Source organism: Heterocephalus glaber, unplaced genomic scaffold (assembly GCF_053883595.1).
Source record: "Heterocephalus glaber isolate CG9 unplaced genomic scaffold, H.glaber_assembly_v1.0 deba00001546, whole genome shotgun sequence".
Classification (NCBI taxonomy): domain Eukaryota; kingdom Metazoa; phylum Chordata; class Mammalia; order Rodentia; family Bathyergidae; genus Heterocephalus; species Heterocephalus glaber.
The window spans coordinates 3,708,629-3,736,370 of record NW_028258339.1 but is presented as its reverse complement, the minus strand read 5'-3'; the positions used below and the strand labels follow the sequence as shown (position 1 = coordinate 3,736,370).

The 27,742-nt window shown below is 43.4% G+C and overlaps 1 protein-coding gene and 1 pseudogene across 2 annotated transcripts; one reads left to right on the top strand and one right to left on the bottom strand.

The window, feature by feature from the left end:
* The first annotated feature begins 448 nt into the window (after positions 1-448).
* Tbc1d25 (TBC1 domain family member 25) lies at positions 449-26,964 on the top strand. 2 transcript variants are annotated; one of them, XM_004871936.4, is made up of 6 exons: positions 449-650; positions 2,257-2,366; positions 3,628-3,782; positions 24,712-24,839; positions 24,976-25,164; positions 25,372-26,964. In XM_004871936.4, exons 1-6 carry the CDS (start codon positions 534-536, stop codon positions 26,734-26,736), a joined length of 2,064 nt encoding a protein of 687 aa, XP_004871993.1. In that variant the 5' UTR covers positions 449-533; the 3' UTR covers positions 26,737-26,964. The 2 variants fall into 2 exon arrangements, with proteins under 2 accessions (XP_004871993.1, XP_087045901.1); XM_087189775.1 differs by lacking the exon at positions 449-650 and adding an exon at positions 1,524-1,731.
* On the bottom strand, positions 11,529-11,951 carry LOC101702084 (non-histone chromosomal protein HMG-14 pseudogene; annotated as a pseudogene).
* Positions 26,965-27,742: the final 778 nt, after the last annotated feature.

Sequence of the window (27,742 nt, the reverse complement as noted above, 5' to 3'; positions counted from 1 at the left end):
GGGCTGGGGATTTAGCTCAATGGTTCCGCCGCCTGCCTTGCAAGCGCAAGGACCTGAGTTTGATCCCCGGTACCAAAAAAAAAAAAGATCTTAGAGAAAGTTTGTTTTTTTTTTCATTCAGTGGATTCATTTAAAGCAAGGGCCACAGGTATTTGAAACAGATGACATCATCAGCAGAAGCAAGGCAATTTGGGGCGGGGGCGGAGCCTGACGTCATCACGCTGAAGCTTCTTTCCCCGCCCACTTCTCACCAGCACCGAAAGTAGAATGCCAAACTAAACCAACGGACCAGAGGAGGCGGGGCCTAAACGAGCGCCTGTACATTGACTGAAAAGAAGCAAAATACCCGGCTGTGGGGGCAGGGCTTCGGGCAAGAACAAGATAAACGCATGCGCAGTGACGATCTTCGGTCAGGGCCTGGTGGGAGGGGCGGGGGCGCGCCCTCTGCGCCTGCGCTCGGGTGAGAGCACCTTTACTGTAGGGTTCGCGCAGTAGTGGAGGGCAACGGTTGTCACCCAGCCGCCGGTGGCGGGATGGCGATGGCCTCTGGGTCCTCGGACTTGGCAGGCTCCGGAGCGCCCCCGCCCGGCGGGGGAGCCCAGGCAGCGGCTGAGGAGGAGGAGCGAGAGGTGGTACGGGTCCGAGTCAAGGTGAGGCCGGCGGCTGGTCGGCCAACTTGCCCAGACATCCCAGGGGAGGAGAAGGCAGTGGCTGATTTATGATGGCGGGCGGGACTTGCGACTTGGGACGTTACCTCAGGGGTAAGGCTTGAGGACAGAATGATAGGGGACCTGGGGGTGTGGGTCTTAGGGACAGGTCTTAGTGGGACTGAAAATAGAGGGATAGGGGTCTGTGGAGTGGATGGTGGGGCTTGGGGTGGGGGCGGGGCTGTAGGTTGAAGGAGGGGCCGCAGTCGTGGAGGGGTGGGGCCCTAATGACTGACTCCGGGGCTGTTGCTGTCTGAAAGGGGCGCTCTGAAGTCAGCCAATGCATAGGTGTTGAGAGTGCATTTTGATAGGGTCCCCACCATTGAGCCCTGTGCTTTTGAGGGTGAGACAGACTGCTAAATAAATGAGGTACTTCGGACACTGGTGAATGCCATGAGGAAATAAGGGAAAAGGTAATGAACTAAGGAGTCACTTTAGCCAAGCTTGACAGGGAAATCCCCAGAGGAAATACTGAAGGGCCAAAGACCCGAATAAGAAGTGGTCAGTCGGGCTGGGGATTTAGCTCAGTGGTGCAGCCGCCAGCCTCGAAAGAGCAAGGTCCTGAGTTTGATCCCCGGTACAAAAAAAAAAAAAAGAAGTGGTCAGTCATGTGCATGAGTGGGGGCGGCTCTAGGCAGAAGGACTTGAAAGGGCAAAGGCTGGGAGGTGCGCATAAGCTTGGCATGCTCCTTTAGGTTACCATACTGCTGGAGCAGTGAGAGGGAAAGAGTGGTAGGCGGTGAATCAGGTCAGAGGGGCCAGCTGGCAAGGGGCCTTTGGTGTGTACTCTGAAGAAAGCTGTTGCAGGATTTCCCGCAAGCAGTGACTGGGGTGGTGATATTGGCAGTGACGAGAAGAGAGTCATCAGATGACTTCTGTGTAGTAGACCTCTAAGATAGAAGCTTGGAAAGTCAAAAAAAAGATGGTGCTTGAGCTGTAAGTGAGGCAGATGAAGGAAGTGGGAAGGGTGTTCCCGACAGAAGGAGCAGCACACACAAAGGCTTGGGGCCAGGATGTGTTTGAGGTAATTTCCAAAGGTACTACGACAGTGTAGCAGGAGCCAGCTGGAGCCCTTTAGTTCCACTTGCTGGAGACCCTGGTGTCGGTTGCCTTTGAAGAGAGTTAAGTGGAGAGTGTCGTAGATAGATGTGCCAGATTGGAGGACGGCTTTATTTATAGCCAGATTACACGTGGTGCTTCTGACAACCATATCCAGAGGAACGTAGAAGGCTTGGATGCCCAGAGTATTGTAGTAGTTTCCTCCTCACTAGACCCCTTGCTTCTACCCTACTCCCCCAAGTCTGTTTGCAGAGCAGCCATAAGGATCATGTTAAATCCTAACTCACGCTGCAACCCTCCTCTGCTCAGAAACCTCTCATGGTTCCCTTTACTCAGACCAAAAGCCAAAGTCCTCACCTTGACCCAGAACCCCAGACTCAATCTGGCCCCACCCCCTCTCTGGCCTTGCCTTCTGTCACTTTGCACTTCCCTCAGTCTTCAGCATGTTGATATGGCCACTCATGGCCTACCCCGTGTCTTCTCTCCGCAGAAATGTGAGAGTTTCTTGCCGCCCGAGTTCCGGTCTTTTGCTGTAGATCCCCAGATCACCTCACTGGACGTGTTACAGCACATCCTCATCCGAGCCTTTGACTTGAACGGGTGAGTGGGGGGTGCTGGGGACCAGCCAGTGGACCACTTACCTCAACAGCGATTGTCTGGCTTTTGAGTTTTTTGTTTCTTTGTTTGATAGGGTTTTGTTTGTTTATATTTCTTTTTTGTTTGTTTTTGAAACAGGTTCTTGCTATATAGTTCAGGTTGGCCTTGAACTCATGGCAATCCTCCATCAGCCTCTCCAGTGCTGAGATTAGAGTGCTGAGATTACAGGCGTGTGCCAGCATGCCCAGCTTGTTTCTATTTCTATTACAAATAATCCCACAATAAAAAGTGATCTATCTACCTACCTATCTATCTTGGGGTATGTGAGGTAGTCTAGTCATAGGATAAATTCCTCCCAGTGGTATTGCTGAGCTAATGTGTGCTTTTTAAACCTTCAATGGATGTGTATAAAATGCTGTCCAGAAGTTTTACCAGTTTACACCTTCCTCAGCAGCAGATAAAATGTGTTTCCCTCATGCCCTCACAAATAGTGGCTACTATGAAACATTACAAAATTTGCCAAACTGATAGCTGAAAATTAGTTTCTGTTGGAGACAGATGTGATGCTTATTTTGTGGTAATGGCTGTTTTGAAGGACTACATGCCAGTGATAAGACATTTATTTATTTTTTCATAGTAACAAATTTATTTTTTTGGTTTTTTTGGTTTTTTTTGTTTTTGGTACCGGGGATCGAACTCGGGACCTTGCGCTTGCGAGGCAGGCGCCGGAACCACTGAGCTAAATCCCCGGCCCTAATAGTAACAAATTTAAACAGTACAGAATTAATGAGTATTTAGGATGTTTCTGTGGTAATTATTACACAACATACTTCTTGGTATAGTTGCACACGTATATCTAAAGAATAAATTTTTAGTTGTTATTTGACTTTTGGGCATAAACATTTTTGTTGTGAAAATTAATAAACATACAGATTGCTTTATTTTTTTATGTAGTAGGAAGGCTGCTTTCTTCCCACATCTATCCCTCAACTACATTGTTCCTATCCCCAGCGGGGACCAACATTTTACCAGTTTTCAGTGTGCCCACCAGATATAAGCAGGTGTGTATCTGTTTCTGTGTTTGTGTAACAAACTGGGTATAAATGACCTGACCTTGGACTGCCCACAATCCTTAGCAGTAGTACCCAGCAGATAGTGGGAAGTTATTTTCAGTACCTTCCATATTACCTCCCTTGTTGTGGAACTGTCCCTGAGGCTTCCAAGGTACTAGAGGCCCTGAGAGCTCCCTTAATCTTCTATTCAGGAAGAAGAACTTTGGCATCAGCTACTTGGCCCGGGACCGGCTAGGACAGGAAGCTTACCTGTCCCTCCTCTCTGACTGGGACCTCAGCATAGCTTTCACGACTGCCTCCAAACCTTACTTGCAGTTGCGTGTGGACATTCGGCCCTCAGAGGACAGTGAGTATACAGTTCCCTGGAGAGTTGCTCTGGGACCCACCTTTTTTCCCATTGGGTGATTCCACACCTCACAGTATCCTTCTTCAATAGGCTAGGCAGCAAGGTATCCAGATTCTAGCTCAGCTACTGGGCTACAGTTTCTTCACCTGTAGAGATTATGGTCCCTTTCTTGTCACTGAGACACAACACCTGACATCTGCAATTTAAAGGAGGAGAGTTTTATTTTGGCTCATGTATCAGAAGTTTTAGTCTTTCTAAGATTAGCAGCATGGTGGAAGGGCCTGGGGAGAAAAGCTGCTCCATCATGTTGGCCAGAAGGCAAAGAGTGAAGGAGGAACCAAGGAGTGAGATGTGCCCTCCCAGGTCGCCCCCAGTGACCTGCCTCTTCTCACCAGGCCCCACCTCTCAACACCAAGCCAACTGTGGTGCACCATAATCCAATCACCTTCTGCAAGCCCTGGCTTCTGAGCACGTGAAGCTTTGAGGGGACATCCAGCTATAATCTGTGACAGTGAATCCCAGCACTCAGGAGGCTGAGACAGGAGGATTGCCAGGAGTTCAAGGCCAGCCTAGGGTACATAATGAGTTCAAGACCAGCCTGGACTACATAGTGTTACCCTGTCTCAAAAAAACAAAAAACACACCCAAAAAATGGATTGGTATTTTAGGACTATTTTGAGGATTAAATAGAGAAATTTATATAAACACCTGGACCTGCATATCTGCATAGTGAATAATCAGAAAGTATTAGTGCTAACAATAATTATACTGTACTGTTATAGCATATAACCTAGTAAGATACAATTATCCAATGCAGTGTAAGGGTATAGCTAGTCTTGTACAATTAGATTATAATGATATCTAAATATCCCAATGCTTATCATGATAATGGTGGTAGTATTTATTCATTTGCTCATTTGTTTCCACTCTTGCTCATTCATTTGTTCCCTTGATTTCTCAGCCACTTTTTCTTTTCTTTCTTTTTTTTTTTTTTTTTTACTTTTTCTTTTCTCATTTTTGTTTTCTTTTTCCACTTTCACCTTTGCTGGTACCCTGAACACACACACAAAAATTAAGACATGGTACCAAAACTTTGATTATGGACCATACGTTAGATAGAAATAATATTCTAGTGGTGGCGCAATGCCTATAATCCTAGCGCTCAGGAAGCTCAGTCAAGAGGATCATGAGTTCAAGGCCAGCCTGGACTATATAGTAAGAACCTGTCTCCAAAAGAGGAAAAAAAGAAAAGATATGGTGGTGCATACCAATAATCGGAGAGACCGAGCCAGGAAGATCCCAAGTTTGAGCCCAGCTTGGGCAAATTCATGACTTTGTGAGATCCTGTCTCAAAAAAATAAAAAGGGCTGGGGACATTTCTCAGTGGAAAGGGCTTGGTTGAATCCCCAGTACAACAAATAATAATAATAAAATTTCAGAGGCCTGGTATGGTGGTCCACGCCTATAATCTCAGCACTCAGGAGGTTGAGGAAGGAGGATCACTGTGAGTTCCAGGCCAGCCTGGACTACATAGCAAGACCCTGTCTCAAATGATTGAATGAATGAATGAATGAATGTCTTGATCTCACCCCTTAGGATTCTGCATGTCATTTAATCATCTCTTAATGAAACTACCTCTTAATTGATGTTGAGTATTCCTTATCTGAAATGGTTAGAGCCAAAAATGTTTCAGATTTCAGATGTCACAATATTTTCAGAGACTTTCAGTTCAGCATCTCTAATTTTAAAACCCCAATCAAAATACCAATAGCATATTTCACAGAATTAGAGGAAACAATCCTAAAATTCATTTGGAACCAGAAGAGACCTACAATACCAAAAGCAATTCTGAGCAACAAAGGAAAGCCAGGAGGCATCACAATCCCTAACTTGAAAATGTATTACAAAGCTACTGTAATAAAAACAGCATGGTACTGGCAAAAAAAACAGACCCAGCCAGACATAGTGGCACACTCCTGTAATCCTAGCACTCAGGAGGCTGAGGCAGGAGGATCGCCATGAATTTGAAGCCAGCCTGGGCTACATAGTGAGTTCAGGGCCAGCCTGAACTACAAAGCAAGACTCTGTCTCAAAAAAAAAGCTGGGTGTGGTGATGCATGCCTGTAATCCCAGTACTAGGAGGCTGAAGCAGAAGGATCACTATGAGTTTGAGGCCAACCTAGGCTACATAGTGAGTTCAGGGCCAGTTTGAACTACAAAGTGAGACCCTGTCTCAAAAACCCAAAAACAACAACAACAACAACAAAAAAAACAGACCCAAGGATCAATGGAACAGATTAGAAGATGCAGAAACAACTCTAAACTTACTCAGCCACCTTATCTTTGACAAAGGAGCTAAATACTTTCACTGGAAGAAAACCTCTTAATAGGGGGCTGGAGATAGCTCAGTGGTTCCGGCGCCTGCCTCTCAAGTGCAAGGTCCCAAGTTCGATCCCCAGTACCAAAAAAAAGCCTCTTAATAAATGGTACTGGAAAAACTGGCTTTCCACATGCCAAACATTAAAACTAGACACATATCTTTAAGCATACTAAACTCAAAATATATCAAAGATCTTAAATATTAAAACAGAAACACTAGGACTGGGGATTTAGCTCAGTGGTTCCACCGCCTGCCTCTCAAGCGCAAGGTCCCGAGTTGGATTCCCAGGGCCAAAAAAAACCAAAAAATCACACTGACAGTGAAATTTCCACATAAGAATTTTGGGGCACACATTCGAACTGTAGTAGTTCTCATTTTTTGTGGTACTGGGGATCCAACTCAGGACCTTGCGCTTGCGAGGCAGGGGTGGTACCACTGAGCTAAATCCCCACCCCTCAAACTATAGTAGTGTGGTAATGGTATGGGGGCTTTTGGAGAAAAATGTCTTTGTTCTTAGGGAAAACAGTATGAAGGGGTAAAGTGTCATGTCTGAGATTAATTGAACAAAATGTTTATATGTAGAGGAAGTGAGAGCAAATGAAGCATCAAAATATTAATGATATCTAGATGAGGGATGTATGGGTGTTGAATGTATTCTTTTTTTAACTGTCAAAGTATTTTTTACAATTTGTAGGCCTCACTTTTTTTCTTTTTAGACCTCATTTATTATTATGGGGGTGGGGGTAACCAGGGATTGAACTCGGGACCTTGCGGTTGCAGGGCAGGCCGTGGAACCACTGAGCTATATCCTCGGCCCAGACCTCATTTATTATTAAGAGTAAGAAAACTTTTCAAATGATGTTAAAAAGCACATCACAGTGAGGGATTTTCCAACTGGTTCCATCTACGGGAAGATGAGGCTTAGTATCAGTGAACAAAAAGTGTCTTTTTTCCTCTTCAACTCTGAAGATCCTGGGCCCTGAAGGGTTCTGTATTTTGGTGGGGAGGAGTCTGTATTTTTTTTTCCAGTATCTGGGATCGAACTTAGGACCTTGTGCTTGCAAGGCAGGTGCAGTGCCGCTGAGCTAAATTCCTGGCCTTGTATTTTTGTTCTTAATTCACTAATTTCTCCTTAGTGTTCCAAATAGGGATATGAATATAATGGTTACTTTGAGGAATTGATTCACAAAATTGAAGCACCTGGGTAGCTTTTAAACAGATTCCCAGACCTACTGAATTCTTCAAGGGTTAGGAGTCTTTCAGTCTCTTTGTTTTCTCTCCCTCCTTCTCTTTCTCTCTTCTCTAGATCTTTCTGGGTAATTCTGATATTTGCTGCCTATTTTTAGACAATGCTTTTTTATTATTGTATTTTTTAAATTTTTATTTTTTATTAGTACATGTTTGCAGACATGATTACATTCATTGTGAGGGGGTGCTGGGGATTTAGTTCAGTGGTTCCGGTGCCTGACTTGCAAATGCAAGGTCCTGAGTTCGATCCCCAGTACTCAAAAACAAAACAAAAAACATTCATTGTGAGGAATTGTTACATGTACATAACACATCTCAGTTCTTTTTTCCCCCTTTTTCCTCCACCCCCATTTTGTTTTGTTTTTTAAATTTTTTCTTTTTTTTGCCAGCATCAGATTTATAGATTTTTATCAAGTTAATTATCATAAACACAGGTTAACAGCCAGACTAATAAAGCCAAAAAATATATAAAACTAGGTTTAAAGTTTTTTAAATAAAAGTTATGGAATGGAAGATACAGTTCCCAGCCTCAGGATACTCACGTGCCCATTGGGATGACTGAAGTATTTTATTGACAGAGTAACGTATAAATAGCTAATGGGATTTAACAGTAGAGCACATATTTTCCAATGAATCATCAAAGTAATTGTACAGGGTAAGTGCCTTAGTTACTTTCTCCTTGCTGGGACAAAATACTCAACATCCATAAATTAAAGGAGGAAGGGTTTAAGGCCAGTCATAGTGGCACAGGCTGCAATCCTAGCACTTGGGAGGCTGAGGCAGGAGGATCACTGTGAGTTCAAGTTCAAGGCCAGCGTGGGCTACGTAGTGAGTTTAAGCCAGCTAGAACTACATATTGAGACCCTGTCTCAAAAAAAAATTTTTTTAAAGGAGGAAAGGTTTATTTTAGCTCAAAGTCTGTGGAGGTTTTTTTTTGGAACCGGGGATCAAACTCGGGACCTTGTGCTTGTGAGGCAGGTGGCAGAACCACTGAGCTAAATCCCCAGCCCAAAATTTGTAGAGTTTTAAATCTATGGTTGCCTGCTCCAAGGCAGGGCAGCACAGAAGAGCAGCAATAGTCCATGGCCTTCCTTCTGCTTTCCCTTTTGTTCCATACTGGGTACTGCATGTTTGGTGCCTCTTGCACCCAGGGTGGGTCTTGTTTGTTCAGTAAATCCATTCAGCCACACTCCAAACCATGCTAATCCGATTAGGTGACTAATCTAGTATTGCACCCATGATCCAGTATCACACACACATGATACAGTCACTCCCAGAAGCCCCACCTATGCATGCATGAGGCTTTGGGGGAACATCTAGATACAAGCCATAATAATAGGGGTTGTTGTTTTCCCTGCTTTACTCTCTTTATTTATTTATTTTTTGGTACCGGGGATTGAACTACTGACCTTGCGCTTGTAAAGCAGGCTTTGGAACCACTGAGCTAAATCCCCAGCCCTTCCCTACTTTATAGATGAGGAAACAGGCTAAGAGAAGTGACAGCACTTGTCCAGGTTACACAGACAGTAAGCTAAAGGGCAAGATTTGGATCTGGGCAGTGGATTAACTGGCTTGATTTCTTGCTCTTTACCATTTGACTATACAATATTTTAGGTTTGTTAATATTGGCAGCTGAGAAACAGAGGAGAGAGGGAGAGAGTAAGAGTCAGAGAGAGATACTGACAGAGATGGGCAGGGAGACTGTTATGGTTTGGATCTAAAAAGGCTCTCAGTGGCCAGGTGCTGAGGATTAGGTTGCAGGTGATGGACTTTTGGAAGGTGACTAGATTGTGAGGGTGCTAACTTCGTTGGTGGATTAATCCAATAATAGATTTATAATTTAATAATATTATTGGAAGATGAAGGACTCTTACAAGGTGGGGCCTGAATGAAGGAGTGAGTTGTGGGGATGTGACTTGGAAACTTCATATTTTTATAGTCCCCCAGCTCCTTGCTTTTGATCTCCTTCTGCCTCTGCCCCCCCACACCTCATCCCCTGCTTCCTGACTGCCATATGTTAACATCTTTTCTTCCACCATGCCCTTTTTTTTATTGGTACATTTGTTTCTTTTTGAGATAGTGTTTTGCTATGTAGTTCAGACTGACCTTAAACTCACTGTGTGGCGCAGGCTGGCCTCAGGCTGGAAGCAATCCTCCTGTCTCAGCCTTCTCAGTGCTGGGATTATAGGCATGTGCCACCACGCCCAGCTATTGGTACATTTTACATATACATGATAACATTCATCACAGAGAATTTGAACTTATACATGATATATCTTGCTTCTTTTTTTCCCCCATTCCCCTCCCCTCTCTTCAACCCCTCTTCCCCTTCTTATTTACAAAAGCTTTATTTCTTTTTCTTTTTTTTTTTTTGGTACTGGGGATCCAACTCAGGACCTTTCGCTTGCGAGGCAGGCGGCGGAACCACTAAGCTAAATCCCTGGCCCTACAAAAGCTTTATTTCTATTTTTTCCTCTTAATATTTTTTTCTTTGGCCCTTCTCCCCCCCTTCTCATTTGAACATTTTCTTCCCATTTCCCAATAACTATTATACATTTTGGTCCTTATTTCCACTTTCACTCTTACACTAGAGAAACAATGCGGTATTTAAATATGTGTGTCTGATTTATCTCACTTAAGAGTATGGTCTCAAGGTACATCCATTTATCTAAAAATGTCTCAAGCTGATCCTTTATGGCAGAGTAGTACTCCATTGTATAAAAATATCCCATCTTCTTTATACATTCATTGGTTGCTGGACATTTGGGCTGTTTCCAAGATTTAGCTATTACAAACTGTGTCTCCATAAACATGGGTGTGAATATAATGCTGTGGTATGATGCTTTTAATTCTTTTGGGAAGATACCAAGAAGGGAATAGCGGGGTCAAATGGAACCCCTAGTTTTAGTTTTTTCAGGAATCTCCACACTGACACACTGATTTCCACAGTGGTTGCACCAGTCTACACTCCCACCAAGAGTGGAGAAGTGTTCCTTTTTCCCCACAGCCTCACCAACGTTTGTTATTGGTTGATTTCTTGATAGTAGCCATTCTTTCTGGAGATGGACTCTCAGTGTTATTTTAATTTGTATTTCATGAATGACCAGTGATATTGAACATTTTTTCATATATTTACTTGCCGTTTCTAATTCTTCATCTGAGAGGTATCTTTTCATTTCAGATGCCCATTTTTGGATTGGGTCCTTAAATTTGGAAGGTCTGTTTTTTGTTTTTTGTGGGGTTTTTTAGTTCTTTATATATTCTAGATATTAGTCCTTTGTCTGAGGAACTGGTGGCAAAAATTTTTTCCCATACTGTGGATTGTCTTTTCGCTCTGTTGGTGGTTTCTCTTGCTGTACAAAAGCTTTTTTTTTCCCACATTTGAGATTTTATTGGTTGTGTTGAGGATCGGTACAGACACTTCACTTTGTACGCAATTTTTAACACACGTACCGAAAATCTAAAAAACTGTATTGCTGGGGATTTAGCTCAGTGGTTCTGCTGCCTGCCTTGAAAGTGCAAGGTCCTGAGTTCGATCACCGGTACCAAAACAAAAAAAACTATGTATTGTTTCTTTTTCAATTATTCCAGTGACTTTCCAGCTTCAAATTTGGAGGCAAATTTTCCATTAGAGGATTAAGTACCAGTATCTTTGAATCCTGATAAAGTGTTACTTAAGTCTCATCAATTCACAATTTCTTATCATATACACTACATACTCAAATTTTCGATCTTTCACAGCACATTAGCAAAATTAGGCAAACTGGACTAGCACGACCAAAAAAAGATGTTACAGAGCGCACACAGTTCTGACATCAGGAAGTAGTTTTCTTTAGGAGACAATTCTACTAAAAACATGGGAATAGAAGTCATTTAAAATACCCAAGACATATTAAATGCACGACTGTGACTCCAAATTACTGTTTAGTATGCTTTATATTGCAGGATATAAAACTAACCCCCACCTATGGAATGTTAAGCTGACACCCAGGACAGTCAAAGCCTGCCATAATTCAATATCCCACTATTTTCTGGTTGTACCAAAAAATAAACAACCAGCAAATGATTTCACCTCTAAAAAAAAAATCACTTACATTTAAAAAATGCTATGAGGTGGGATTCCCTCCTTTTTAAAAAATGTTTCTAGAGCTACTAAAAAACTTGCATTTACAAAATAGTTGATAAAAATATTCCTCTGGCTTGTACAAGAAGGGAGACAGGGAGCACTGATAAGACGCAGTGTGCTCAGTCAGACTTGGCTTCTTTCTCTTCCATTTCGTCAGAGGCTGCATTCTCCTCGTTTTTAGTTTCTCCGTTTTCCGTGGGTTAGGTCCTTAATTAGCCACTTCAGCCTGTTTTCCTTTTGGTCCCCTTTTCCCTTTTGCTTGCACTTTTTTGTCGGAAGATTTATTCTTTCCCGCTGTCTTTTTTGGCTTCGTTTCCACTTTTGCAGGAGCACATTTAGCCAACAACCTCGCCGATCTCCTCTTGGGCTCCTTCTTCGCCGCCCCTTCGGCGGAGCTGACCTTCCTCTTGGGCATCTTGCCTCCCGCCACCGCCAGAGCTGCTGGAACCCACCCGCCGCAAAGGCTTTTTATTTTATTATTATTTTTTTTTCACAAAAGCTTTTTAACAAGATGAGATCCCAGTTGTTGAGTTTGAAAGGTAGTTGCATTAGGTCTTCTCTAAATTTCTTGTAGAATTCAGCAGTGAATCCGTCAGGGCCTGGAGTTTACTTTGTTGTTAAGTTTTTAATTACATCTTCAATTTCATTGGCTGATACTGGTTTATTTAGAATTTTTCTATCTTCTTGATTCAGCTTTGCTATTTCATATGTATCTAGGAATCTGTCCATTTCTTCTGTGTTTTCAATCTTATTAGAATACAGGTTCTCAAAGTAGGTATTGATGAACTTCTGGATTACCGCAGGATCTGCTGGGATTTCACCCTTTTCATTCTTTTTTTATTTTTTGGTACCAGGGCTCAAACTTGGGTCTTTGCGTTTTCAAGGCAGGCAGCGGAACCACTGAGCTAAATCCCCAGCCCACCCTTTTCATTCTTAATTTGCATTGATTTGAGTCTTTTCTTTCCTTTTTTTGACTAAGCTTTTGTCAGTTTTACTTAATCTTTCAAAATTGAAAATCTTTCAACTCTTTGATTCATTGATTCCTTGTATTGTTTTTTTTTTTTTTTTAGTCTCCGTTGCATTAATTTCTGCCCTGATCTTTATAATTCCTTCCCTCATACAAGCTTTGGGCTTGACTTGCTTTTTTTTTCTAGAAGCCTGAGGTTCAGCGTTAGGTTATTTGAGCTCACTTTGTTGGGTTTTGTTTTGTTTTGTTTTGTTTTGGTACTGGGCATCAAATTCGGGACCTTGCACTTGTGAGGCAGGCAGCGGAACCACTGAGCTAAATCCCTGGCCCTCACTTTGTTTTTTTGATATGGGAATTTACTGCTATAAATTTCCCTCATAGGACTGCTTTCATTGTGTCCCACAAGTTCTGGTATATTGTATTGGCATTATCATTTAATTGTAGAAACTGTCTGATCTCTTCTGTGACCATTGGTTGTTCAGGAGGATGTTATTTAATTTCCATGTGTTTATGAAAGTTTTGTGTTTTTTTTGCCATTGACTTCCAATTTCATTGCACTGTGGTGTGATAATATACATGGGATAATTCCAATTCTTTTACATTTACTTAAGCATGTTCTATGAGCTAGTATGTGGTCAATTTTGGAGAATTTCCCATGTACAGCTGAGAAGAATTCTGATTCAGTATTCTGTATTCTGATGTTGTGGGGTGGAAAAATCTGTAGACATCTACTAAGTCCATTTGTTCAAAAGTTTGCTTCAGTTCTAATAGTTCTTTGTTGATTTTTTTATCTAGTTGATCTGCCTATTTGTGACAGTTGTATATTGAGGTCTCCCGTTACAATTGTATTAGTGCTTTTTGACTTTTCATATCAGTTAATATTTGTTTTATATAGTTGGGTACACTGTTATTTGGTGCATATATATTTATTTGTTTAAGTTGTTTTCTTTTTTTGGTACCAGGAATTGAACTCAGCACCTTGTACTTGCCAGGCAGATGCAGCGCCACTGAGCTACATCCCCAGCAATGCATTTATATTTATGATTGTTATCATTTTCTCTTGGATTGTTCCCTTTACAAGGATGTAGTGACCTTCTTTGTCTCTTAATCAATCATGGCTTGAAATCCACTTTATCTGCAAATAGAATAGTTACCCCTGCTTTTTTCCAGGTTCCTCTGGCATGGATTATTGTTTTCCATCCTTTGACTTTCAGTCTATGAATTTCTTTTTGCGGGGGGCTGGTACCGGGGATCGAACTCGGGTTCCTGCGCTTGCGCAGCAGGCAGCGAAACCACTGAGCTAAATCCCTGGCCCTAGGAATTTCTTTTTGAATTAAATGTGTTTCTTGTATGCAGCATATTGTTGGATTTTGTTTCTTGACCCATTCTGCCAGTCTGTTTCTTTGGATTGGTGAATTGAGACCATTCACATTGATGGTTATAACTGATATGTATTGACTTATTCTTGTCATGTTTTTTCCCTGTTGTTGGTTCCCTTTTTTAAACCCTCCTCTGTTTAATTACTTGTCTTGCCTGGTGGGTTCATTCTGTTGGGGTTCATGAAGTTGTAATTCTCATTATCTCTTTCTAGAATGTTCTTCAGAACCTTTGGAGTGCTGGTTTGGTGGTCATGAATTTCTTCAAGTATTCTTTGTCATGGAAGTATCTTATTTCTCCACCAATTTTGAAAGATAGTTTTGCAGGATACATCAATCTGGGTTGGAGGCTGTTTTCCTTTAGGGCTTGAAATACTTCCCTCCAAGCTCTCCTTGACTTGAGGGTTTGTGTTGAGAAGTCTGCTGTGATTTCGATGGGCTTTCCTTTATAGATGATTTCTTTTCTTTAACAGCTTCCGTTCTTGTGTTGAATTTCCGGAGTCTTAACTATTATATGCCTTGGTGTAGATTTTTTGATCATGGCTAATTAGAGTTCTGTATGTCTCACTTATCTGTATGTCAAATTCTTTTTCCATGCTTGGGAAGTTTTCTGCCATTACTTCTGCAAAGAGTTTTTTTATTGTCATTTGGACTATCTCCTACTTTTTCATTGACTGTTATTCTTTGTTATTCTTTTTAGCAGCTGTTGGATTGATATTTCATGGACCCTTGCTATTTATACGAAATCTTTCTTTTCATGATCACTAACCAAAATCCTGTCTTCTCTATCTGATATTCTGTCCTCACATTGCCTCATTCTACTGCCTATACTTTCAATGAAATTTTTAATCTCCTGCATATCTGTTTGAATCTGTTTCATGGATTCCATTTCTTTCCTATTTTGGGCTGTCATGGTTTCCATCATTTTCCTAAGATTCTCTATATTTTTAATATGTATCTGCTCTAGAGTCACTCGCCATGCCTTTCATTATGGTCACCATGTCTGTAGTTATCTGAGAGATTTCTGTTTTGATTTTTTCTAGAACCTCATTCTTTTGTTTTGTTACTTCCACTTTTAGCACTTTAGAGAGTTCAGGTGGGTGGATTTCAACTTGTTCTACCTCATTATCTCCTGGGTTTGCCTTTGGTGACCTGGAAGTCTGGGGTTTCATCTTGCTTAAGTGTTGTGTCATTTTCTTTTTTTTTTTTTTAGTTTAATTCCTGGGTTGATGTTTGTAAATTGCTTATGACAGGTAGCTTTATTCCTAGCATTTTTTTGGTACCAGGGATTGAACTCAGGACCTCACACTTGCCAGGCAGGCACTGTGCCACTGAACTACATCCCTAGACCTATTTATTGCTAGTATTTAGAACCATTAGGAAATGACTAATTCTGAGAGATATCTTCCAGGTTTTTACATTTTTGTTTTGTTTTGTTTTTTTGTTTTTTTGGTACCGCAGATCGAACTCGGGTCCTTGTGCTTGTGAGGCAGGCAGCGGAACCACTGAGCTAAATCCCCGGCCCAGTTTTTACATTTTGAATCTGTTGCAGATCTAACTTTCTAGTGGGGCATGATGGCACAAGCCTGTAATTCCAGTACTCAGGAGGCTGAGGCAGGAGGATTGCTACAAGTTCAAGGCCAGCCTGAACTACAAAGCCAGACCCTATGTCAACAAACCAAAAAAAAGAGATCCTAGCTGGGGATTTAGCTCAGTGGTTCCAGCCGCCTGCCTTGCAAGCACAAGGTCCTGAGTTAAAAAAAAAAAAAGAAAAAGTAAGAGATCCTACCTCTTCAATTTATTGGAGATAAGAAGTTGTTGCCTATTTGGTCTAGCCCCTGTTTCTTTGGCACTGGCCTATAGTATCATTTAGGACCCTTAAGCATTCTCAGTCTTGCCATACCAGGAAGAATAACTGATTAGAACAATTATGTCACCTTGACTTAAGTAGTACAATCAGCAATAACAATAGCATCAAACACAGCCTAGAAAATGACAAATTGTGGTAACTATTAATTTGCCATGTTTAACTGTATGAAGTATATTTGTGGTTATATAACAAAATCTAAAACAAACCAGAAAATTGTATACAGTAAATATGTCCTCACTATGGTGACTTTACCCTCAGGGCAGAAAATTTTAAAGGGGTTAGGGGGAAAAAATAGAGAAATAGAGGAGGAAGAATAGATTAGAAACAAGACTGGAGGACAAAGGAAGATTATGCAAACCCTGGGAAACTGGTGAAGACAGGAGGGAGAGAAGGAAGAAATAAAAACAAGAACAACAGAATACCAACAACAAGAAAACTGGAAACAGTGTCCACACATATAAAAACAAGGACAACCAATAAAAAAAAGAAAAGAAAAACAGAAAGAAAAAGTCCACTTCAGGTTGTGTCTGCTGTCATTGGTAGACAGAGTGGGCAAAGAGGCTCTTTCTCTGCTGTTCAGCACTCTTCCATCTTCCTGGGAGTGTACCACCATGTCCTTCTGCCATGATGTTCTGCCTCACAATAGGCCAGAGTAATGGACCCAGCAGACCATGGTCTGAAAGCCCTGAAACTAGAATAAACCTCCCTTCAAGTTCACTTCTCTCAGTTACTTCTGTCACAGTAATGTTAAGCAAACACAGAGACAGAGAGAAAAGGAGAGGTAACTTGAGACATGTTATCTTTGCCACTGCATCAGGAACTTAGTCACTTAATTCTCCATGCCTCATTTCCTCACCTATAAAATAGGATAGCACTTCAGGCCAGAGATTTAGCTCAGTGGTTCTGCCGCCTGCCTCACAAGCACAAGGTCCTGAGTTCGATCCCCAGTACCAAAAAATAAAAATAAAAATAGAAAAAAAATAGAATAACACTCTTTCAGTAGAGGAATAAATCTGTCTGGCTAATAAACATGTGAGGAAAAACACAACTACCTAAGAACTGAGAGGAATTCCAGTAAAGCAAAAACAAAGATACCTGTCTTTTTGGCAGAAACACATTTTAAAAAGTTATCTTTCTAGCTCATGCGTGGTAAGACACATCTGTAATCCCAGCACTGGGGAAGCTGAGGCAGGAGAATCACCTTGAGTTCAAGACCAGCCTAGCCTACATAGTTCAAGGCCAGCTTGAACTATACAGGAAGACCCTGTCTCAAAAAAATATATTTCTAAAAAGAATCAGCTTTCCAGTTATTGATGAGGCAGTTCTCTCCCTATAGTTTCCAGAAACTATCTGTCTTGTTTACCAAATTCCTGAACATGAATAGGTCTGTTTTAAATTCCTGATTTTCTGGGCCAGGGACTTAGCTCAGTGGTGCCACCGCCTGCCTCACAAGAACAAAGTCCTGCGTTCAGTCCCCAAACTCCTGATTTTCTTACACTGATCTCTTTAATCCTAAACCAGTTGTAGGAGGAGGCTTTTCACCTTTTTTTTCTTTTTTTTCAAAAAGGTCTCACTATATATTCCAGGCTAGCCTCGAACTTGTGGTGATCCCAAGTGCTAGGATTACAGGTGTGCCCCACCATGCCCTGCAGAAGGAGTTTTAATCATTATACCTTTATGACAGGTTTTTAAGTTTTCCTTTATAAAATTTCTTTTCTTTTCTTTTCTTTCCTTCCTTCCTTCCTTCCTTCCTTTCTTTTCTGTGTGTGGTGCTGGGATCGAACCCAGGGCTTGTGGATGCTAATGCTCAAGCTATATTCTCTGATATACTCTCAGCCCTAAAAGAGTCCCCCCTCCCTCTTCTTTCTTTCCTTTTCTTTTTTATTTCCCCTCTCTTTTTTATGGTACCTGGCATTCAACCCTATTTAAATTTTGAGACAGGGTATTGCTAAATTGCCCAGGCAGGATTTCAACTTGCAGTCTTCCTGCCTCAGGCTACCAGAAAGCTGCAATTAAAGTCATGTGCCACCATGCCCAGCTCAAAATTTTTTCTTGAGTAATTTCATGTACTTACTCTTCCTCAGATTTAAGAATTATCTTACATTCCATTAATGTCTTCATTGGGCCAGGTGTGGCACACACCTGTAATTCTAACACTCTGGGCTGCTAAAGCATGAGGATTACAAGTTGGAGCCCAGCCTGGGCAATTTAATGACTCAGCAAGACCCAATCTCAAAAAATAAAAAAGGAAGGAGGAGGGCCAGGGATTTAGTTCAGCAGCACAGCACCTACCTGGCAAGCGTGAGGCCCTGAGTTTGATTCCCAGTACCAAAAAAACCAAGGAATGAGGCTCAGTGTGAAGGCCCAATGGTTCAATCCCTGTTGCCACAAAAAAATAATAATAATGATAAAATCCTGATGGGAATTTGATTGATGTTGCATTTTGATATGATATTAAGAATTGAACCCAGGGTTTCTCTTCCACTCATCCCCCAGACCTTTTTATTCTGTGGTTTGTTTGTTTGTTTGTTTGTTTGTTTTGGCACAGGTATTGAACTCAGGACCTTGCACTTGCAAGGCAGGCGTGGCACCACTGAGCTTAATCCTCTGCCCATTATTCTGTTTTGTTTCATTTGTTTGAGACAGGGTCTGGCTATGTAGTACAGGGTGGCCTTGAACTCACAGAAATCTCAACCTGTACCACTATACCTGGCCCTTTTTATTTATGTTGAGAGAGGGCCTCAGTAAATTGCCCAAGCTAGGCTCCAACTTGGGTCCTCCTGCCTCAGCCTCCTGAGTAGCTGGGATTATAGGCATGAGCTACCAAGTCTGGGTTGGAGTTGCAGTTTTTAATGTTTAGGGTTTTAAAATTTTTTCCAGACAAAGTCTCACTATGTGTTCAGGCTGGCCTTGAACACCCTCTATCCCAGGCTGGCCTTCAACTCATGATCCTCTTGCCTGAGCCCCACTGTATGTCTGTCTGTCTTTCTCTCTTTTTGTCTATCTTTCTGTCTGGTCTGTTCATCTTTCTGTCCGTCTGGCTTTCTATCTGCCTGTCTTTCTATTTTTCTGTACGACTGCCTGTCTATTCATCTTTTTGTCTTTCTGTTTGTCTTTCTGTTCTTCTGTGTTTCAGTCCACCTGTCTGCCCATTTTTTTCTTTCTGTCTCCTTGTGTCTGTCTTTTTTCTGACTGTCTATGTATCTTGTTGTCAATCTGTCCTTTGGTCTGTTTCCATATTTCTGTCTGTCTGTCTTACCTTCTTGTTCCTGATACCCACAAGTTAAAGGAAGAAAGGTTTATTTTAGCTCACAGTTTGTAGAGGTTTCAGTCCATAGTCTGCTGGTTCCAGGGCAAGGTGGCATAGCAGAGGAGCATTGCAGAGGAGAACCTGTCCATGGCAAGTCAGGAAGCAGCAAAGCAGTGAGCCTCTCTTATCCTCTTTATTCTATCCAAGCTACAACCCTATTGGTCAGTCCCACTCACACCCAAGATGGGTCTCTTGTCTTCAGTAAATCCATTCAGCCATAAACAGAACTATGCTAATTCAATCAGTGGATTTATTGGGCACCTATGATCCAGATTCACACACTCTAGATGCAGCCACCTCTGAAAAGCGCTACCTATGGGCACACGAGACTTTGGAGGGATAAGCCATAACTCCAGCTGTCTATACATCATCTCTGTACATCGTCTTATCTGTATGTCTGTCTATCTCTGTCTGGTTGGCTGGCTTTCTGTCTCTGTGTCTGTCGGAGTGTTTTGTCCTTTTTTTTCTATTTTCCTGTCTTTTTCTGTCTCTGTTTTTCAGTCTGTCTGTCCGTTTTTGTCTTTGTGTCTGTCTGTCTGATTTTTTTTTCTTGAGACAGGGTCTTACTATGCAGGTCAGCCTGGCCTTGAACTCACTATGTATCTCAGGCTGGCCTTGAACTAAGGGATTCTCCTGCCTCAGCCTTCCAAGCACTGGGATTACAGGTGTGTACCACCACACCTGGCTTTTTTATTTGCTTATTTGGTTGATTGGTTGGGGTTTTTTGTTTGTTTCTTTGCTACAGGGTCTCACTCTATATAGTTCAGGATGGCCTTGAAATCACTATGTACCCTTGGCTGGCATTAAACTCGTAGATTACAGGTGTGTGCCACCACACCCAGCTCTCCATCTAGCTTTCTGTCTGCCTGTTTCTTTCTGCCTGTCTGCTGTCTTTCTATCTTTCTGTCTCTGTCTTTCTAAATATCTGTCTTTCTGAATGCCTTTCTGTCTGCTTTCTATTTGACTTTTTGTCAGTCTTCCTTTGTCACATTTTGTCTGTTTTTCTGTCTGTACATCTATATGTCTGTATGTCTTTTTCTGATTGTTTATCTTTCTGTCTTTCTGATTATCTTTTGGTCTGTTTTTCTTTTTGTCTGTCTGGCTTTCTGTCAGTCTGTCTTTACGTCTCTCTTCTGTCATTTGTCTATAGCCCGTCTTTCCATCTGTCTGTCTTTTTAAATTTTATTTTATTTTATTGAGACAAGGACTAGCTATGTATTCCAGGCTGGCCTTGAACTCCCTACATAGGCCAGGCTGGTCTCAAACTCAAGGCTATCTGCCTGTCTCAGCCTCCTGAGTGCTAGGATTAGAGGCATGTGCCACCACGCCTGGCTTCTTTCTTTCAGATTTTTTCCTTCCTTCTTTTCTTCCTTCCTTTTTTCTTTTTCTTTCTTTTTTTTTTTTTTTTTTTTGTATTTAACCAAGGGCCTTTGCACTGAGCTACATCCCCAGCCTTCTTTGTATTTAATTTTTTTTTTTTTTTTGTACCAGGGATCGAACTTGGGACCTTGCGCTTGCAAGGCAGGCACCAGAACCACTGAGCTAAATCCCCAGCCCTGTATTTAATTTTTATTAGTACATGTTTATAGTATATAATGATTACATTCATCTTAGGGAGTTGGTACATGTACATAACACATCTTAATTCTTTCTTCTTCCCCTTCCCCCTCACCCTATCTCTTGGTCTTTTTTTTTTTTGAGACAGGATCTTGCTAAGTTGCCCAGGCTGGGCTTGAACATCCAATCCTCCTGCCTCAGCCTCCCAGAGTGCTGGGATTATAAGCTTGTGCCACCATACCTGGGTTATCTTTTTCTTTATGATTTCTGAATTTCTCCTCCTACTTTGAACTGTCTTCCTTATTCACACACTTATATAAATATTCTCATACATTTTATTCTAATATACTTATTGTTTCCTTTTTGCATACAAATCTGTCAACATTTGACAAGTGGTCTTGCTTCTAAAAATTTTTCAAGATGGGCAAGGTGGCCCATGCTTGTAATCCCAGCACTTAAGATGCTGAGGCAGGAGGATCCCTGAGAATTCTAGGCCAGCCTGGGCTTCATAGTGAGTTCAAGTCTGGCCTGAACTGCATAGTGAGATACTGTCTCAAAAAACAACAAAAAATTTTTTAAAATAATTTTTCAAAAAATCAGATCAATTATGCCAATATCATTTACTAAATAACTAACTTTTCTGCGCTGAGTTGAAATGCCACCTTTGTCACATACTAAGTTCCCATATACACTTGGATTCATTTCTGGCTTCTATTGCAGTCCATCAAACAGCTCTATTTGTTTGCTGCTATGCTAACACCACATTATATTTACCACAGTGGTTTTCTGGTCAGTTTTAAAAAGACAAGCCTTTTCCCTTCTCCCCTTGTTCTTTTTCTTAGCTATTCTTAAACATGAATTCTTCCATATAAACGTTAAAATGATTTTATCCAGTACCAATTTTTTAAAAAACTGGTTAGATTTCTGCTTGGCACTGTACTGAATTTGAGTTTGGCAAATTTAAAGACTTTATGATAAGACAGCACAGGGTCTAGGCCAGCAGCCCATTGTGATGACACACTTAGATGTTTCTGCATGAAATGTGTGTATATTCGTGGTAAGTGGATTATGTAATAACTATTTATACTGTAGTCTCGTGCCATTTTTTTGTTTGTTTGTTTTTGGTACCAGGGATCAAACTCGGGTCCTTGCGCTTGCGGGGCCTAGGCTTCGGAACCACTGAGCTAAATCCCCGTCCCCTTTGCCTATTTTATTAATTAATGGGTGTTTGGGTTTTTTGTTTTGTTTATCAGTATATGGGGCCAGGGTTTTAGCTCAGTGGTTCTGCCGCCTGCTTTGCAAGCGCAAGGTCCGGAGTTCGATCCCCTATCTCCCATACCAAAAAAAAAACCCAGTATATAATGCCTCTCTTTGCCTGTTAAATGCTTTTGACCTTCAGCCAACATTTTCTGACATTCACATTGCTGCTTCTCTTTGTGTTTGTCAGGTTTATCTTTAGGTTTCTTTAATTGTCAACCTTTTTTTGGTTCTAGTTTTGTTGAGACAGGGTCTTGCTATGTAGTTCATGCTTGCCTTGAACTCTCACTGGCTGGATTTGAACTCATGGAAAAACTTCTTGCCTAGGGCTCCTGAGCACAGAAACTATAAGCATCCAGCTTCCTCGGCCTTTTTAAATTTTTTCTAGAGACAGGGTCTTGCTAACTTGCTAAATTGCCCAGGCTGGGCTCCTCCTGCCTAAACTTCCTAGAGTTCTGAGATTACAGGCATGCACTGCCATACCTGGCCCTTTTGGTTTTGGTTTGGGGTTTTTTTTTGTGGTACTGGGGATTGAACCCAGGGAATGCTGAGCTACATTCCTAGCCCTTTATTTTACTTCATTTCATTTTGACACAGACTGGCCTCAAATTTAGATCATCCTGCTTCAGCCTCTGGAGTAGCTGGGATTATAGGCATGCATCACCATGCCTAGTTCCTCTATTTACTGTTTGGTACTGGAGATAAAGCCCAGGGCATTGCACTGCCCACTCAGCATGTATACTACTAAGCTACACCTTGGCCCCCTAACTTTCTCTTGAGCCCTTGTGGTCATTTGCTTTGAGTATTTCTTTGTTCTCCTCTAGTGGGATGCATGAGTTAGATGTACACTAATGATCAAAAATGTCCTTACAGCTGGGCATGGTGGCACACCTGTAATCCCAGCACTTGGGAAGCTGAGGCAGGAGGATGCCATGAGTTCAAGACTAGCCTGAAATACATGGCAAGACCCTGCCTCAAAAAACAAAATAAACAAACAGACAAACTACATCTGGGCTCCGGAGTAGGCAAATGAGGTTCCAATACAGTCCTTACTAGTTGTTCCAAACCTTTTGGTCTATAAAATGAGAATGGTAATGAATAGCAGCTTCTGCCTTTTTTTTTTTTTTTTGAGACTGGGTCTTACTATGTAGTTCAGGTTGGCCTTGAACTTACTATGGAGATCAGGCTGGCCTCAAACAGCGATCCTCTTACCTCAGCCTCCTAAGTGCTGGGGTCACAGGTGTGTGCCACCAAGCCCAGCAGCCTCTGTCATTCATTGAGGGAAGACTAGCATGAATGTGAGATCAGGAGTCTGGGCTCTTAGGCGTTGGGCCTGGTCTTCAAATGTCAGTTCCTTACTAGCTCTGGAGCCCTGAGCAAGTATCTTACCATAGCTGTACCTTTCCTCATATAAAAGTGCTGATAATGATATAGGGGGAATAGATGCAACTCCCAAACCTGCTAGATATCCGAAGTGCGAGTTTGTGTTCTCTAAAATCCAAGATGAATTCTAGGAACAACGAAAGTCAAGAGTAGGAAAAATTTATTGAGAGAAAGATAGCTTCTGTTTAAGAGAGACAAAAGGGGGACCGAAAAATGGGTTACTTGCTCACCCAGCTTCTCAAAGGTGTTTATGGGACAAAGCCATGAGGTGAGGCAGGTTCAACATGGGACAAAACTATAGTCAACTAGCAAGATTGCAAGTACAGTCACTTAGGTAATATTGATCCAATTAGAAATCACAAGGTGGGCAAAACTATGAACAACCAATAAGATTATGACAAGTATAGTTGCTTAGGTAGTATGGATTAAATGGGTATCCAATGAGGAAACAAGTCACCTAGCAAGCGTACAAGGAATGAGCAAGGATTTTCGGTAAGGAGTGGGTCAGGGATCTTTCTGGGAAGATCTTCGTCCCCCACCCAGGTGATTGATACCTATTTAGATTATCAATCACTGCTATTCATCCTTAGGGGAAGCATGGGGGTGTGGAAGTTTCTCTCTTTTTGTGTGTGTGGGGGTGGTACTGGGGATTGAACTCAGGACCTTGCTTTTGCAAGGCAGGTAGTGGCACCACTGAGCTAAATCCCGGCCCTGTTTCTCTTCTTTTACAATGCTGGCCTTCAGTGAATGTGCCTTGATTGTCTTCCATGTTGGTTCTTCAAAGGCCGGCCCTGTCAAACTGCCTACAAGATATCTAATTAACTTACCTATCTACAATAATAATAGTAACACCTAACTGATAGGATTGGTGGGAATTTTAAACGAGTTAATATTTGCAAAGAGCTCAGAACAGTTCCTGGCACTCAGTTCAATGGAAGTATTAGCTAGTCTCATTATTTTTTTTTCCCTTTCCCTCTATTATTGTTTTTAAGGGTTACCAACCCAGTTGGTCCTTTTTATTTATTTACTTATGTATTTATTCATTTTTAGGGTTTTTTTGAGCCAAGGTTTTGCTGTTGCCCAGGCTGACCCCAAACTCGTGGACTAAAGTGATCCCCCTGCCTCACCCCCACCAAGTAGCTGGGACTATAGGCGCCCCCCACCACCACACCGAGCTCCCTAGTAATATTATTTCCTGTGTTATTGCTAAGCCCTTGACCCACACAGTAAGTGGTCAATAAACATTACTTTATATCATTAAGATATTAGAGGCTACCTAGCCCTTTTGTGAGACATTTCCCAGAATTGTTCAGGATTGGATATTTTCTATGATGGCAATGGTATGGGAAGGAGGAGTGGGAGTCTTTTATACCCTGCAGGTAGCCTGGCTTTGGGAGCAGGAGAGCAGCTTCCCTGAAGTCGGGGTTCTCATGGCACTTCACTCTGTGTGTCCAGGCCCACTGCTCGAAGATTGGGACATAATCAGCCCCAAGGATGTCATTGGCTCTGATGTGCTGCTGGCTGAGAAACGCTCATCGCTGACAACTGCTGCCCTGCCCTTCACACAGTCCATCCTCTCTCAGGTGGTTTCAGGGACCTCGGGGGCCTGGCTGTGGTTGGAGGGCAGGCCTATCTGGAACCCCAATCCAGAGCATGCTGGTTGGCTTTTGCCACTAGCTGTCCCGCTGACCAGTGAATTTCTCCCTCCCTCCTTCCCAGGTGGGCCGCACCTTGTCCAAGGTCCAGCAGGTGCTGAGCTGGTCATATGGGGAGGACATCAAGCCCTTCAAGCCACCCCTGAGTGATGCTGAGTTTCACACATACCTGAACCATGAGGGCCAGCTATCCCGTCCCGAGGAGTTGCGCCTGCGGATCTACCATGGTGGTGTGGAGCCCTCGCTAAGAAAGGTGAGCCCACATCCATTGGTCCTGTCTTCACTGGAGCCTCAGGAGCCACAGGCAGTGGAGATCTTCCAGGGAGAAGCTCTCTTCTATGAGGGGCTAGGAGTCATCAGTGGGAGGCAGACGACACAAGGAGGACAGAGGCCCCCAGAGCCACAGATGGTGGCTCACCTATAGAACCTTGGCTTCATCTCGTTCTTGCCTCCCTGGCAGGTGGTGTGGCGGTACCTGCTGAATGTCTACCCAGATGGGCTCACAGGCCGCGAGAGGATGGACTACATGAAACGCAAGAGTCGTGAGTATGAGCAGCTCAAGAGCGAGTGGGCGCAGCGGGCAAGCCCCGAGGATCTGGAATTCATCCGCAGCACAGTTCTCAAGGATGTCCTGCGCACCGATCGGGCCCACCCCTACTATGCTGGGCCTGAGGATGGCCCTCACCTGCGGGCGCTGCACGACCTGCTCACTACCTACGCTGTCACCCACCCACAGGTATCCTACTGCCAGGGCATGAGCGACCTGGCCTCACCCATCCTTGCCGTTATGGACCATGAGGGCCACGCCTTCGTCTGCTTTTGTGGCATCATGAAGCGCCTAGCTGCCAACTTCCATCCTGATGGCCGAGCCATGGCCACCAAATTTGCCCACCTCAAGCTGCTACTGCGACACGCTGACCCTGACTTCTATCAATACCTGCAAGAAGCAGGTGCCGATGACCTTTTCTTCTGTTACCGCTGGTTGCTGCTGGAGCTCAAGCGGGAGTTTGCCTTTGACGATGCCCTTCGAATGCTTGAGGTCACCTGGAGCTCACTGCCCCCTGATCCTCCTGAACACGAAGTAGAGCTTACTGGACCACCCAGCCAAGTGGCAGACACTGGCCTCAGTGGCTGCAGGGGGCGACCTGTGCGACAGCGGCACATGCTGAGGCCTGCTGGCAGCAGAGGAAGTGGTACCTTCGAAGATGTGGTTGACCACTTGGCTAGGTCCAGCCAGGGGCCTGGTGGTGGGGGGCGTCTCCTGAGACAAGCCAGCTTGGATGGCCTCCAGCAACTCAGGGATAACATGGGCCCCAAGAGGAACCCTCGAGTCCAGCTGCCCCACCCTGCTGCCCTCATCTGCTCCAAGTCCCTCTCTGAGCCCTTGCTGAATTCCCCAGACCCACTGCTCTCCTCCTCTTCCCGCCCTGATTCCCCATCTACCTCCTCTCCACCATCCACCCCCGAGGCCTCTCCCACTGGTGACATGGCCGTGGGATCCCCCCTGATGCTAGAGGTAGGCTCCCCTAGAGACCCTGGGAAGTCCCTGCCACCCCCAGCCCCGGCAGGCTTGCCCCCACCCCAGGAGTTTGGCCGGGGAAACCCATTCATGCTGTTCCTCTGCCTGGCCATCTTGCTGGAGCACCGTGACCACATCATGCGCAACGGGCTGGATTACAACGAGCTGGCCATGCACTTTGACCGCCTTGTGCGCAAACATCACCTGGGGCGAGTCCTGCGAAGGGCCAAGGCTCTCTTTGCTGATTACCTGCAGTCTGAGATGTGGGACTCAGAGGAGGGCGCTGAAGCCACAGCCCCGTCCTGAACAGGCTCCCTCCAGCATCCCATCAGCCCCACCAAATGTCCATCCTCTGCCATGAGGACCTACACTTAAGACCCCACCTCCCTTCCTGCCAGCCCTAGACCCTTTGAAGCCTGAGGCCTGCTCTCCCCAGGTCTGAGTGTGTGGGGCTCTGCTTTGGCACTGTCCCATGGAGGCCACAGCCTCTTTTTCCTATTTTGTTTTTAAACAACTATACTTTGCACACATGAAGGTCACTGTGGTCTGTGTATTTCTCTGTCCTCCCTGGATTTTGCTGTAGATGGAGTGCCCAGGGGATCTTTACCTGATTGGGCTGAAATACTTCAGTTGGTGGAGGGTGGCTCTGGATTCTTTAGTCACAGGGAGAGTGGCTGCTGAGTCATTTATGGAAAGTGAGCCCAGGTGGAGGACTGCTCCGGAAAGCCTAAGTCTGTTTCTTGGCACATCTGTCCTCCGGTAAGTGTCCGTATTCTGGCCGTGAGTCTTAAGTTTTTAGGACAGCCCCCAAGGAGAGTGGCAAAAGGAGAAAGTTAAGAATTCATTACTAGCGGGGCTGTGCCTGCCTGGCAAACGCAAGGTCCTGAGTTCAATTCCTGGTACCAAAAAAAAAGCAAGATTGACTTGGGCATGGTGACATACACCTGTAATTGTCAGCACTTGGGAGGCTAAGGCAGAAGTATTGGAGAGGGACAACCCACTTTCCGGTCCCCCTTCCACCTCTCAGGCAGAAGCTTTCCTTCTCCCAATAAATTTTTCCTACTCTTAAAAGAAAAGGAGAGAAACTACACACCCTTGTGCTTCCCCTGGGGATAAATAGCAGTGATTGATATTCTAAATAGGTATCAATCACCTGGGTGGGGGGTCAAGGTCTTAACCCAGCCTCTCCAGGAAATATCCCTGACCCCCACCCTTACTGAAAATCGTTGTATGCTTGCTACGGGACTTGTTCCCCCATTTAATCAATATTACCTGGTTGACTGTACTCACAATCTTATTGGTTGGTCATGGT